The 14,006-nt window shown below is 33.0% G+C and overlaps 1 protein-coding gene across 8 annotated transcripts in view; it reads left to right on the top strand.

Annotated features, from left to right (window-relative positions):
• NOX4 (NADPH oxidase 4) overlaps positions 1-14,006 on the top strand; it is a 191,954-nt gene that overhangs the window by 155,111 nt on the left and 22,837 nt on the right. For 7 of the 8 annotated variants that reach the window (XM_050755530.1, XM_050755535.1, XM_050755532.1 and 4 more), the window contains 3 exons: positions 1,325-1,433; positions 3,994-4,062; positions 5,574-5,674. In XM_050755530.1, coding sequence (XP_050611487.1) covers positions 1,325-1,433; positions 3,994-4,062; positions 5,574-5,674 — 279 coding nt within the window. The remainder of the gene's footprint in view (positions 1-1,324; positions 1,434-3,993; positions 4,063-5,573; positions 5,675-14,006) is intronic. The other variant, XM_050755531.1, reaches the window with a different exon arrangement.

Genomic DNA, 14,006 nt, shown 5'->3' with positions numbered 1-14,006 from the left:
GAGATGACAGCTGAACACATCATTCCTTCATTTATCACTTAGCAAATTTACAACAGACTAAAGAAAAGTAGCTTCAAAGGTGAAATTGTGGCTGGGCACATTGGCTCACGCCTGTAATCCCAGCACTTTGGGAGGCTGAGGTGGGTGGATCGCTTGAGGCCAGGAGTTCAAGACCAGCCTGGCCAACATGGTGAAACCCTGTCTCTACTAACAACACAAAAATCAACCGGGCATGGTTGTGCACGCCTGTAATCCCAGCTACCCTGGAGGTCGAGGCATGAGAATCTCCTGAACCTGGGAGGAGGAGGTTGCAGTGAGTAGAGGTGATACCACTGCACTCCAGCCTGAGTGACAGAGCAAGACTCTGCCAAAAAAAAAAAAAAAAAAAAAAAAAAAGGTGAAATTATCTGACCAGGAAATACTAAACTAAAACTTATTTTAGTTTCAGGATTATAAGCAAAAGTTAATTGATCGACATTCTTCTGAAAACACAAAGCAAAATAAAAGTAGAAAGTTATTCTCAACTCTATTCCATTTACTTTTTTTTTTTCAGAACCAAAAAAGAAATAATAAATTTAAGTGATGTGTTTGAATTATATTTTATTTCAGTTTTAAATACTAGATGTAAATTTGGTACTTTCTAGTGGTTCTTACAAAAATGATCATGCTCTAAGCTAGAAATAATTTGTTTCTGACAACACATTACAAGTTATTTGGTTACCTAATGTTATGAAAAAGGAAGAATATTTTCTTAACCTCAAGCCTACTTTTTATAAATGGGGATCCAAACTTGGAATTATGAGTTGCTGGAATGCATTACGTCGTACATGATTGTGAAATCTCTTTCTTTAATGATTTTTAAGAGAGGATAAACAACCAAATTTCTGGAATAGTTTGCCTCATTTTGCCAAAAAGCCAGGGCAAGACTGGATGACCTTTGGAGCCCTACTCAGTCTGTGATAGAATTCACTGAAAATTGAAAACTTTTTTTTTCTGAGATACAAGGCCCGATATTATTCTGGTCCAATTTAGTTATGACCTTCAACTGGAAATGAATGATATGCATACTTGTGAATATTATTCACACTTAAATTCATTTAACACTTAAACACCTAAATTCATGAAGTATGTCATATCCTTGAGTCAATATATTACATATTAAATTCATTTAGGTCTCATGGTAAGTACTGTATCAGCTGCTAGAATGTAAATGACTGATTTTTATTGGTTGCTTACTAATGAAAAGTAAATTTGCAAAAATATAGGAATTCCTTAATATTTGCGTTTGCCATCCTAATCACTATCATGTTATTTTAATTTTAAGGGATGACTGGAAACCATACAAGCTTAGAAGACTATACTTTATTTGGGTATGCAGAGATATCCAGTCCTTCCGTTGGTTTGCAGACTTACTCTGTATGTTGCATAACAAGGTAACATTAGGGTTGTTTCTAGTTTTGCAATTTTTCAAATTAAAATAGTTATATCTTTTATATTACAAAAGCAATAAATGCTTGCCATAGATTAAACCATAGAAATTATGCAGATAAGTAGCAAGGAAATAAATAAGTCTCTTAAACATAAAAACTCAGAGATAATATCTCTTAGCAATTAGGCACACATCTTTTCAGATATGGATATTTGTGAGTATGCGTATATATCTACTATATTTTAACATAGGAACATTCATTTCTATGTTTTAACATAGGGTGTTTCACATGGAAATGTATGCATATGGCTGAAGGTGATGAGGGAAGACAATGAGGGAAATACCGGAAGGCACCTGCTGTAACATCTTCCATCCTTTGTTCTGATAGCTCTTATCCTTGATTTTCCATCTTTAATACTTCAAATCACCAGACTTTTTGGTATACGATACAAAATCTCAACAATCCCCAAATTCTGTGTTTTATTTTTTGCAGAGATAAAGCAGGCATCTTTTCCTATCCAACCTGTAACATTTGACCTATTTATCTTTATTCAGATTATACGAGTGATACACATATGCGTCCTTGCTACAAATATTTCAAACAATTCTGATAAAGTAAAATCCTCTTTTACTACCTTCCCTACCTAATCTGTGTAAACAGAGGTAACTCTTAAGTGTTCTATAAATCCTATCATAATATTTATATTGTTTATGCAAATTCCTTTATTAATTGATTACTATGTCTTGACTATTTTTTTATGTCAGTGCATATAGAGCTACCTTATTGTTTTCCCTGGTGCCAACAATTAGAGATGGTGGACCTACCTGATTCTTTTAGAGGATTTCATTGTATAGATATATCTAGTTTGCTGAACAATTCTCTAATGTTAGATACTTTTTTATTACAAAGAACGCTGAAATGGATATCATTATATATACCTCTTTGTGCATGTATTCACTCATTCAGTCATTCTATCATTCAGTGTATATTTATTTATTAACTGATTACTATCTGAAACTATTCTAGGATCTGAAAAGTCATCAAGTGGCAAAATAAAACCAAGTTTCTGATCTCACGTGGTTTATATTCTAAGGGGGCAAGATAGACAACAACCAATAAATACATCGAGCATCAGGTTCTGAGATTCAGGTTAGGACAAAGGAAGGGAAAGTAGGAGTAAAGCAGCGTGAACAGTAAAGGGTGTGTTAATTTATATTGCATGTTCAGAAACACCCATCAAACAAAATGTTATAATGCCATTTGAGCAGACTTGGCTGAAGTGAATGAGCAGACTAAACACATATTATGGAGAAAAAAAATCAAGATAGAGAAACCTAACTTCATAGGCAAGAGCTCTGAGGCAGTAGTATACTTGGTGTCCTGAAAGAAGAGAAAGGAGATCTGTGTGGATGAAGCAGAGTAAGCAAGGGAAAGAATAGTAGGAGATGAAATTAGAGAGGTGGTGTCTGTGCTTTTCTGGGAAGAAGTGGATTACATAAAGGCCTCCAAACTTTTTGCAAAATAAATAAATAAATAAATAAATAAAAATTAAATAAATAGAAAGATTGGTTCTGGATATGTACCTAGAAGAATTAAAAGCAGGGAATTGGACAGATGCCCATAGAAGCATTATTCACAATAGCCAAAGGATGGAAACAACCCAAATATCCAAATATTCATGACTGGATAAACAGATTATGATATACGCACACAATGTAATACTATTCAGCTCTAAAAAGGAAGGAAATTATGACATATACTATGTGGATGAACTTTGAAGACATAACGCTAAATGAAATAAGCCGGATGCAAAAGCACAACTATATTATGCTGTCACTTACAGGAGGTCCCTAGAGTAGTTTAATTTGTAAAGACAGGAAGTAGAATAGTCTCTACATATGCATCCTTGCTAAAAATATTTCAAACAATTCAGGTACAGTAAAATCCTCTCAGGTTGCCAAAGCCTTTGGGAAAGGGGAAATGAGGAGTTGTTGTTCCATATTTTTTTGTAGACTATTTATTTTTGCAGGTATATTTTGCCTCTTGCATTTTTGTACAAGAGAAACCAGAGCCCATTGCTGAATAAGCAGAAGGCAGAAACAGGAAAAAGCGTCTATTTGTCTTGTTTTGTATTTGCTATCATGCATAAGTTAAATCACTATTGTCTTTTTTTCTCAAGAAAATCATGTTCTTGATAAGTAAACTGGTACAATTTTGAGACTCTTAAGGAATAAAATAAGGAGTATTTCAGAAGGACTAATATTTGAGAATATTTGTATAGCATTTAGCATGCTAAATTTTGTATCTATGAAGATAACAGAAAATTATTCCCTACCACTACCACCATCAGACCTCATTCATACCAAGAGGCCAGATTATTGTTAGAATCTGTTATATATATTTGCATGTATGTGTGTGTGTGTGTGTGTATTCATTTTCTTATAGATATTGGTTATGATAAGCTACGTTATGTTAAATTCTAAATCACATATGTTAGAATAGGAGAAAATCTGAGTATACCCACAGAATTTTAATAAGTCTATTCCTTTTTCTGTCCTCCCAGTTTTGGCAAGAGAACAGACCTGACTATGTTAACATCCAGCTGTACCTCAGTCAAACAGATGGGATACAGGTATGTGGTTGATGTTATCGTAAATTAAACAAGCCTCTTGATAATAGACTTACTGTAGGAGCTGTGGTGGAAGAAAATTCCTGCAGGTGGTTTGAACAGAAGTTTCCTAGAGGAAGGCGGCCTTTGGAATATGTCCAGAAAAGTCATAGCTTGTCCTTGAAGTCAACCATATTATGCCTTCCATTTGTCCTCACAGGGAGCTGGGGCAGACTCAAAAGGTCTGAGTCTACCCCTCCCCTCTTCACTATCACCTCAAGTTCTTCTAAAATTCAGACTACACATGAACAGCCTTGTGATTTCTTTTTATTGAGGGGATATTTTATGTGGAGAGAGAATATGAGTTCATATACAATTAAGCTTATTTCTAGACAAGGGAAACTAAAAATAATGACAACCGTCATGCATTATTTATTTACTCTTCTAGGCACTGTGCTAAGAATTTCACATATATTAGTTTATTAGTTTAAAACAGAGTCAAGCAGTAAATGATATTTACATTTTGCAAATGATGAAACTGATATTTGAAGACAACATTGAAGAGCTGGACTGGTGTATAAATCTAGGCATGAATGCATTAACAAATTGTATTTTAGTACTTTTTGTCGTACATTTTCACAATACTTCAAATACAAAATTTGAATGTTTGTCAGTTACCTCAAAACTAATCTAACCCTAATTTTTCCAGTCATATTTCTACCCTATCTGGTATGTAAAAAGTATTGCATTTTACTACTCTCACGAAGTAAGTCAATATCACTTTTCCTCCTGGTATTGCTATAATGAAGGTATGAAGCATAATTTGCATTTGGTTCTCAGTTTGCCTGCCTGGGATTCACATACTTCCTCCTTTCTCTGCAATTCACTCTGACTCTTCATATTGATTTAGATCTAATGCTCTGTTAATTGCAAACAGGAGCCCATTCACAGCCATTTATTGATAAACCCCATTTTGGAGTTCTGCTGTCTTGAGCTGTCTTGTCTAGGATCATTTCCCAAATGTATGATGATAATTTGTAGTATTTTACTTATATAATGAGCCAAATATGACAACTGTATTTGTGGTGCCAAAATACTTCAATGAAGTCTATGTGCTGAGCCTTTTTGAGGGTGAGCAATTAGAATTCATTCTTTGTCTTACATTGCAGTTCTTTAAAGATGAAACAACTAACTGAAGTCTAAGAAAATTAGCCATTTGTCAGAATGGCATTCAAGGAGATTAGTTCTAACAATTAATTCAATTGAAAATCAAGTTTTTGTACCTTTTTACCAGAATGGATTTTGTTTGTTTGTTTAAAAACAAACAAATGCAATTCAAGGAGATAATGGATTTTAAAAGAAAGTCAAAAGGAAATGATATTTTGAAATAATTGTACGTAATAGGTTGCCATTTGATACTTACATTCTTTATATCACAGCAATTTAGTGGGAAGTCACAGCACCAGCAGAAATGATGTTAGAGAACTAGGTTACTTAACTAAATCTCGAATAATGTGGTGCTTTATTTTTGGCAGAAGATAATTGGAGAAAAATATCATGCACTGAATTCAAGACTGTTTATTGGACGTCCTCGGTGGAAACTTTTGTTTGATGAAATGGCAAAGTATAACAGAGGGTAAGTACTATACCTCAAAAGTTTGACATGTGGCTAATAAATTAATTAAAATATTTTCAAATAATTACATGAGGTTTAAAAATGAATTGGCAATGAGTTTACAAATGACAAATTCACTGAAACACTCTTTCACTATCAACAGAGGAAGTAAGGCAGGTGTCGTCCTACATTTTTGTAATTCCAAATAATTAAAGTTTGGCTTAGAAATAGTCTATAATGTATTTATGAACTAAACTTTCCTACCTGATTATAAATTTGTAAAGACCTATATTAAAAATGGGTATTCTCTCCCACAGAATATATCAGGTGATCCTAGGAGAAGTTTTCAAAATCATGTTTGCAAACAAAGAAATTTACAATTAGTTCTAACAATGAATTCATTTAAAATCACATTTTTGAACCTTTTTTACCAGAATGAATATGTTTTTTGTTTGTTTGTTTGTTTGTTTTAAAAAAAGCTCTGCTTTGTAATATGCAGTCTTTAAACCTGGAATATTTCCAAACATATTATTTAGAAACTATAATTTTATAAATAATCTTGTTCTTATAGACTATGTGTCTATGATCTGAAGAAATTATTATAGAAGGAAAGCTTTCATTTTAGGGCACAGACCAGTCAGCCCATTTGTCTTTTGTAAATTTACCATAGTGAGAGCACTGATCTATAAGAATTCTAAGAAGATACTGAAAACTATATAACCACTCACATATTTTTAGGTTTACATCTAAACAGTTTCATCATAAGTTTAAATGGTTGTAAAAGATGTGATTTCTAACATATTGCAGGTATTGACATTTTGTAATTAACGTAATTTCTTCAAACATATGCACTGGAATATAAATATAGCTAGATGATACCGTCATTTATTATAAAAATACATAAACTCTTCTTTTAGCAGTTGGATGTTTTACATCATTCTTTTTCTTTCATTTAAGTTGTATTTCTGTCCCATTAACCCATATAATTTTATCAAAATTCAATATATTTTTACATTTGAACTAATCATATTTTTATTGCTAACCTAATCCTAATCATACTTCTGCAACAATAATGTACATAAATTAAATATTTCATTTTAAAATTTCCTGTAATCATAAGACTCCAGTGTTAATTTTTACTTCTGGCTTATCACTACAATTACTTTATATAGTTGAACACTCCATAATTTTTAAAATATATTTTTATAAACATCAAAAGGATATATGATTATAAATGCACAGGCCAGCTTATTAAATGAATATTTTTTAAAAATCCAATTTAGGAATTCATGGATGAATATTATTTATTGAAGAAATCACTGGTTCAAGATGATCCCTATCTCTACCTTCAGAGATTTGGTTTTAGAAATTATAGAATGGAGCCTGGGAAGCAAAATATAAGAAGGAATAAAGTTACCCATCAGACTCAGATTACAGCCATGTTTAAACATTTGTGGTATTACCCTTCCCTTGATGAAGTAGTTTTGGCATGAAGATGTAAGCATGATTTACAAAGCAGAAGTTCTTTTAATATTCAGAGTTGAAATTTAGAAAAAAATGATCAACCCACTTTTGGTTATCTTCCTCTCCCATCTTTCTCCAGTATCACCCATCTTAGATGTGATAATCTTGTCATACTCCTCTGTCTCTTGCTATGCTTTGCAAACATGTTTCTTTTTAATACCATTTACTGACTTCTGACAAGAAATTTTTTGTCGATTTTCACTGTATGTTACTGAAAACTGATAGTTTCTTTGGCTGAATTCAGAAACCAAATCTCTAAAGAGCAGATTATTTGCAGATCGAAATAGATCGACGCTGTTGATTCCTACAGTTAGTTCTCAAGAAGTCTCATTCGTTAGGCTGTTTGTGTTTTAGAGCGATTTGTGTGTGTGTGTGTGTGTGTGTGTGTGTGTGTGTGTGTGTGTATTTGGTAGTTTGTTCTTTTTCTGGAAAAAATGGAAAACTGGTTTAAGAAGAGCAAATGTGCACCATCTGCTGTTGACATTTTGTACAACACTTTGACTTTGTGTATTGGTTCTCAGGCAGGTGCCTGAAATGTGTTAAACATTTTTTTGAAGGATTTTTATGTAGCATGCTTAGGAAAAGAATGGTTCAACATTCTTAAGGTCTCTTTAACTGGACAAAGGCACTGCGTAAGTGAATGGTTTCGTTTAAGATGTAGCATTTTGGTTAACCTCATGCACATAAATTGCTGAAAACATATAGAGAACAGTAGGAAAGACAGATGTATACGTTAAGCTTTTTATATATCATATGTTGGGCAGTACTTTTTTTGTATTTTTTTATATATATATATATTATTGTCATACTTTAAGTTCTAGGGTACATGTGCACAACGTCCATGTTTGTTACATATGTATACATGTGCCATGTTGGTGTGCTGCACCCATCAACTCGTCATTTACGTTAGGTATATCTCCTAATGCTATTCCTCCCCTCTCCCCCCTCCCCACAATAGGACCCGGTGTGTGATGTTCCCCTTCCTGTGTCCAAGTGATCTCATTGTTCAGTTCCCACCTATGAGTGAGAACATGTGGTATTTGGTTTTCTGTTCTTGCAATAGTTTACTGAGAATGATGGTTTCCAGCTGCATCCATGTCCCTACAAAGGACATGAACTCATCCTTTTTTATGGCTGCATAGTATTCCATGGTGTATATGTGCCACATTTTCTTAATCCAGCCTGTCACTGATGGACATTTGGGTTGATTCCAAGTCTTTGCTATTGTGAATAGTGCCGCAACAAACATATGTGTGCATGTTTCTTTATAGCAGCATGACTTATAATCCTTTGGGTATATCCTGAGTAATGGGATAGCTGGGTAAAATGGTATTTCTAGTTCTAGGTCCTTGAGGAGTCACCACACTGTTTTCCACAATGTTTGAGCTAGTTTACAGTCCCACCAACAGTGTAAAAGTGTTCCTATTTCTCCACATCCTCTCCAGCACCTGTTGTTTCCTGACTTTTTAATGATTGCCATTCTAACTGGTGTGAGATGGTATCTCATTGTGGTTTTGATGTGCATTTCTCTGATGGCAAGTGATGATGAGCATTTTTTCTTGTGTCTGGTGGCTGTATGAATGTCTTCTTTTGAGAAGTGTCTGTTCATATCCTTGGGCAATACTTTTTAACTTTCAAAAAGTGATTATTTATTAAACCAGTAGGCATTAGTTTAGTATACTATGTAGAATACAAATTTAAATTGGATTAAACACTCCTGGCCCAGAGGTAATGATTGGTAACTCTTTGCTATGTATTCTTACAGAAGCTTTTGTAAGTTTGTGTGAGAGTATGTGTGTGTATTTATGAAAGTATATGTAAACGTATGTTTGTGTGTGTGTGTGCTATATATATTTAAAATTGAAACTTTAGTTTTCTAACAAAAATTGAATCTATGACAAGTAATTCTTCAGCTTACTTTGTTATTTATTTATTTATTTATTTCTTGGCTTAGCTAGGAAGAACCAACTAACTTTTTAATGATGTATTTCTTTTGGTCATGGACAATTTCTGTGTAATTGTACCTCAAAGTATTCTAGAGTATAAACAGACTAGGTTTAGTCTATCACATTTACTCCTGTGACCCTGAGTCAAGTGACTCAGTTCTCCTGGATCTGTAATGCAATGAGTGAATAAGCTCTCTGGAGTGATTAAGTTCTCATTATGTAAGATTCGATGTTTACAATTCTACATGAAAAAGCAAGTATGAACATTTATAGAACTAGTTTCTAATGTCTACCCCCAAACCACATTTTCTAGTTAGTACCGGATTCTACCTCCACCCATTCCATCAAAGGTTATGTAGAGAGGTCTCTAGATAATTGTTGGATTGCAGCACTGTAATGCAAATTTAGTACAAATGAATTGCAAAGATTGCTTGTAGAATTTGGAAAAAAAACGAGTAAGATTTCATTAAGTTAGTGAGAGTGACATTAGGGAATTCCTCAGATCACATACACACAAAGGCTATCAGAGTTAAGCTAGTTAATAATTGCAAAAGAAAATGTTTAAAAAACCACAAAAATCATAATATCCTGGGTGATTTAAAAATAATGATTTTTATTATTATTAATTTTATAATTAATACTTGATTTTATTATCAAGTATTTAAGAAGTACCTTTAGGAAATCTGAAAAACTTGCCAAACTAGTTCTATAATTGCCCTGTCAAAGCCAAGCAAGAAAACAGTGGTATCTTATTGCCATCATACCGTGTTGACAGAAAGTTTACACAAAGAAACAAAATGACTCAATTCTCTTTTTATTTTAATGGAAGCTACATTATGTTTCAATAGTAATTTAAATTTCATTAAGTATAAAATCATTTAGTTTCATATGTTTTTATTTCTTTTGCTCACTTTGGGTTTAATGAGCTTTTTTAAAAATTTTTACTAGTTTCTTAAAATGGAAACATAGGTCGTTGATTTCAGACTGTTTTTCTTAATAAAAGTGTTTCATGCTACATGTTTTCCTCTAAACATCACTTTTGCTAACTCTTATACATTTTGACTTGTTTGTTTTCAGTTTCATCTTATTCAAATATGTTTTATTTTTATATTGTTTTTTTCTTTGACCCATGGGTTATTTAGAAATGTTTTATTTCCAAATATGCGGAAATTTTCCAGGTATCTTTTTGTTTTTAATTTCTACTTAAATTGTGATTTGATCTAAAAATGAACTCCTTGTGATTCTAATCCTTTAAAATGTATTGATACCTGTTTTATTGCCCAGAATATGTTCAGTCTTGGTGAGTGTTCCATATGCACTTAAAAATAATTGGTATTCCATTATTGTTAGATAAAGCATTCTATAAATGCCAATTTGTTCCAATAGGTTGATAGTGGTATTCAAGTTTTCAATATGCTTGCTGAATTTCTGTCTGCTTGTATTAATTACTGAGAGGAGAGTATTGAAATAATTAACTATAATTATGAATTTATCTGTCTTTGCGGTTCCATCAGTTTTTGCTTTATGTTGAAACTTTTTAGTTTCAGTGTTTAAATCATTTACATTCAATTTAATGAAAATACGGTTGGGTTTAAATCTAGCAGTTCACCATTGCTTTGTACTTATCTATTTGTTCTTTCTTTGTTTTATTTTCTTTTTTTACCTTGATTTGGGTTGAGTATTTTTTATTATTCCACATTTTTCCTCTAATGTTAGCTATACCTTTGTATTTTTTTTTCTTTTTAGTAATTGCTTCAGGTCGTTGGTTCCCAAACTGGATTCCTCAGACCAGCATCAATTGGAATCTTGTTAGAAAAGCAAGTTCTTGAGCCCTATCCAAGATCTGCCAAATCAGAAACCGTAGGGATGGGGAGACCTACCTATTTGTGTTCTATGAAGTCTCTGAAATGATTCTGATGAAGCCAAAATTAGAGAAACATTGTTCTAAGTTTACAGTATACATCATTAGCTTATCACAGCCTATTTTATGTTTATGTTTATGTTTATATTTATTTTTTAGAGACAGAGTATTGCTCTGTTGCCCAAGTCAGAGTGCAGTGACATGATCTCGGCTCACTGCAATCTTGAATTCCTGGGCTCAAGAGCTCTTCCAACCTCAGTCTCCTGAGTAACTGGAACTACAGTTGCATACCACCATGCTCAGCTAATTTTTAAAATGTTTTGTAGAAATGGGATCTCATTCTGTCGGCCAGGCTGGCACTTTGAATAATATTATAACACTTCATGTACTTCCATTTTCTTCCATCCTTTTTGCTATTGTTGCATTCACCTTACATATACATATGTTATAATTCTCATCATTAGTATTTTTGTTTTAAACATCAAGCACATATTAAAAAGATTAGAACTTAGACAAAATACATATTTTATATTTACTTACAGATTTTACTATTTTGCTGTTCTTCATTCTTTTGGTTAGATTCAAATTTCCATCTAATTTTGTTTTCCTACTTCTTGAGTAGTTTTCTTTAGTGTACTTTATAGTACTGGTTTGCTGGCGATAAATTCTTTCAGCTTTTGTCTGTATATAAAGTTTTATTCCATCAATTTCTGAAAAATCATTTTTGTTTGGCATAAAATTTGCTTGATACATAATAGTTGATGTTTTATATTTTAGTACTTTGAAGATATCACTTCATTGACTTCTGACTTGCATAGTTTATGATAAGAAGTTCACGTTCATTCTTATATTTCATTCTTATATTTTCTGTTGATGATTTGTAATGTGTCTTTTCCCCCAGTCTGTTTGGTTTTATGTTTTTCTTTTTGTCACTTGTTTTTAGCATTTTATTATCAATTGCCTTGTTATAGTTTCCTTTGTGTTTATTCTCCTTGGGATTTATGAGATCTTTTATTTATTTATTTATTTCTTCTCCCTTGGTCTTCTCTCATGTTGGACTATGGTTACATGTATTTTTGACTAGTTGGTATTATCCCATGGACCACTGATGCTCTGTGCTTCTTTCTTTTTCTTTTTCTTTTTTTTTTTTTTTCAGTTTTTGTTCTCTGTGGGTTTCAATTTGGATAGATTCTAATGCTGTTTCTTCAAGTTTACTTTTTCTTCAGCAATGCCTATTCTTTTTTTAACTCATCTAGTGTATTTATCATTTCAAATATTGTACTCCATCTTGAGAATTTATGTTTGGGCCTTTAAAAAATATTCCATTTATTGTCTCATCGTGATTATGCTTTTCTTTGAATATATGAAGCCTGTATATCATCACTGTTTCAATGACCATGTCTATCATTCTGAGTCTGTTTCTGTTGAATGCTCTTTCTCCCTGAATTAGTTTGCTAGGGCTACCATAGCAATATACCATAGACTGGGTGGATTAAACAGCAGCAATTTATTTTCTCATAGTTCTGGGGGCTGGAAGTTTAAGATCAAGATGCAGGCAGGACTAGTTTCCTGAGATCTCTCTCCTTGACTTGCAGATGGCTACGTTCTTGATGCCTCTTCACATGGCTTTTTCTCTGCGCATGCACTTCCCTGGTGTCTCTTTTTGTGTTCAAATTACTTCTTATAAGTACACCATTCAGATTGGATTAGGGCCTACCCTAGTACCCTCATTTTAACTTAAATTGCCTCCTTAAAAGCCTTGTCTCTTAATGCAGTCACATCCTGAAGCACTGAGGGCTAGGACTTCAACCTACGGGTTTTGGAGGGGCACACTTCAGCCCATAACACTCCTAGTTATAGTTCATACTTTTGTGCTTTTTGAATTCCTGGTACTTTTTTATTGATTTCTGTACATTTTAAACTTTAAATGTTTGGTGCCAAATTTTGATTTATTTCTTTTAATAGTTTTGGACTTGTTCTGACATGCAGTTAAGTTACTCAGGTTCAGTTGTATCTTTACAAGGCTCACTTTTAAGATTTGTTAGTGGAGGTCTAGAGTAGCCTTCGGTCCAAGCTTAATTTTACCAATATCCCCTCTACTCCTTGCAAATAAGGTGATAACCTTTCTGAGAATACAACCCATTGCCCTGTATTTATAGGACTTTCTATTCTGGTGTGTGTGAATGTAAATTATTTGCAGTACTGTGTAAACTCTGGCAATTATTTATCCTGTTGATCTCTGATAGCTCTTTACCCACATTCATGAAGTTTCTTCTCATATATGAACAGATTATTAATCAAACGAAGACTTGAGGACTCTTCTCTCCTGACCTCCAAGGCGTCTTTCTGTAGATCTCCCTTCCCTTCCATATTCTGTTCCACAAATTCCAGCGGTTTGGCCTCAATGAACTCCGTTCTTTGTCCCCTCAGTGTAATCACCAATCTTTGCTGGAGTTTCCCCTCTCTGTGCTGCAGCCAGTAGATTGCCTCCAGGCAATAAGCAAAGACAGTGACTGTGCTTAGTATGTTTTCTTCCCTTTTCAGGGATCATAGTTCCATGCTATATAATATTAGCATATAATAAGTATATAACTATATAATATATGTAATATATAATATAATATATAATAATAGATATAGCGGTATAATAGGTATATAATAATATACCTATTATTCAGTGTCTGAAAATACTTATTTCCTCTATTTGGTTTGCTTTTTTATAGATTTTTAATGTAAGAGGGTAGATCTGATCCCTATTACCCCATCGTGGCTCCAAGTAAAATTCTATTTTCACAGATTTTAGTTTCATTTTTCAAGGTAAAAAGTTTTAATAACTTTTTTTTTCAGTATTTACTATTAATTTTTGGTACCAGTTTTAATGGATTCAGTGTCTTTTGTTCAGCATGAGTTATTCTGAGATAATCAAGACATACTGGATTTTCCCAAGATATGAGATGAAATATTAATCATTTTGACATCCTAGGAAGAATCAAATGCAAATCAAACTTGGGAAGAAGGTCAA

The sequence above is a fragment of the Macaca thibetana genome, chromosome 14 (genome assembly GCF_024542745.1).
Source record: "Macaca thibetana thibetana isolate TM-01 chromosome 14, ASM2454274v1, whole genome shotgun sequence".
In the NCBI taxonomy this organism is placed as follows: domain Eukaryota; kingdom Metazoa; phylum Chordata; class Mammalia; order Primates; family Cercopithecidae; genus Macaca; species Macaca thibetana.
This window is presented reverse-complemented; position numbering and strand designations above follow the sequence as displayed.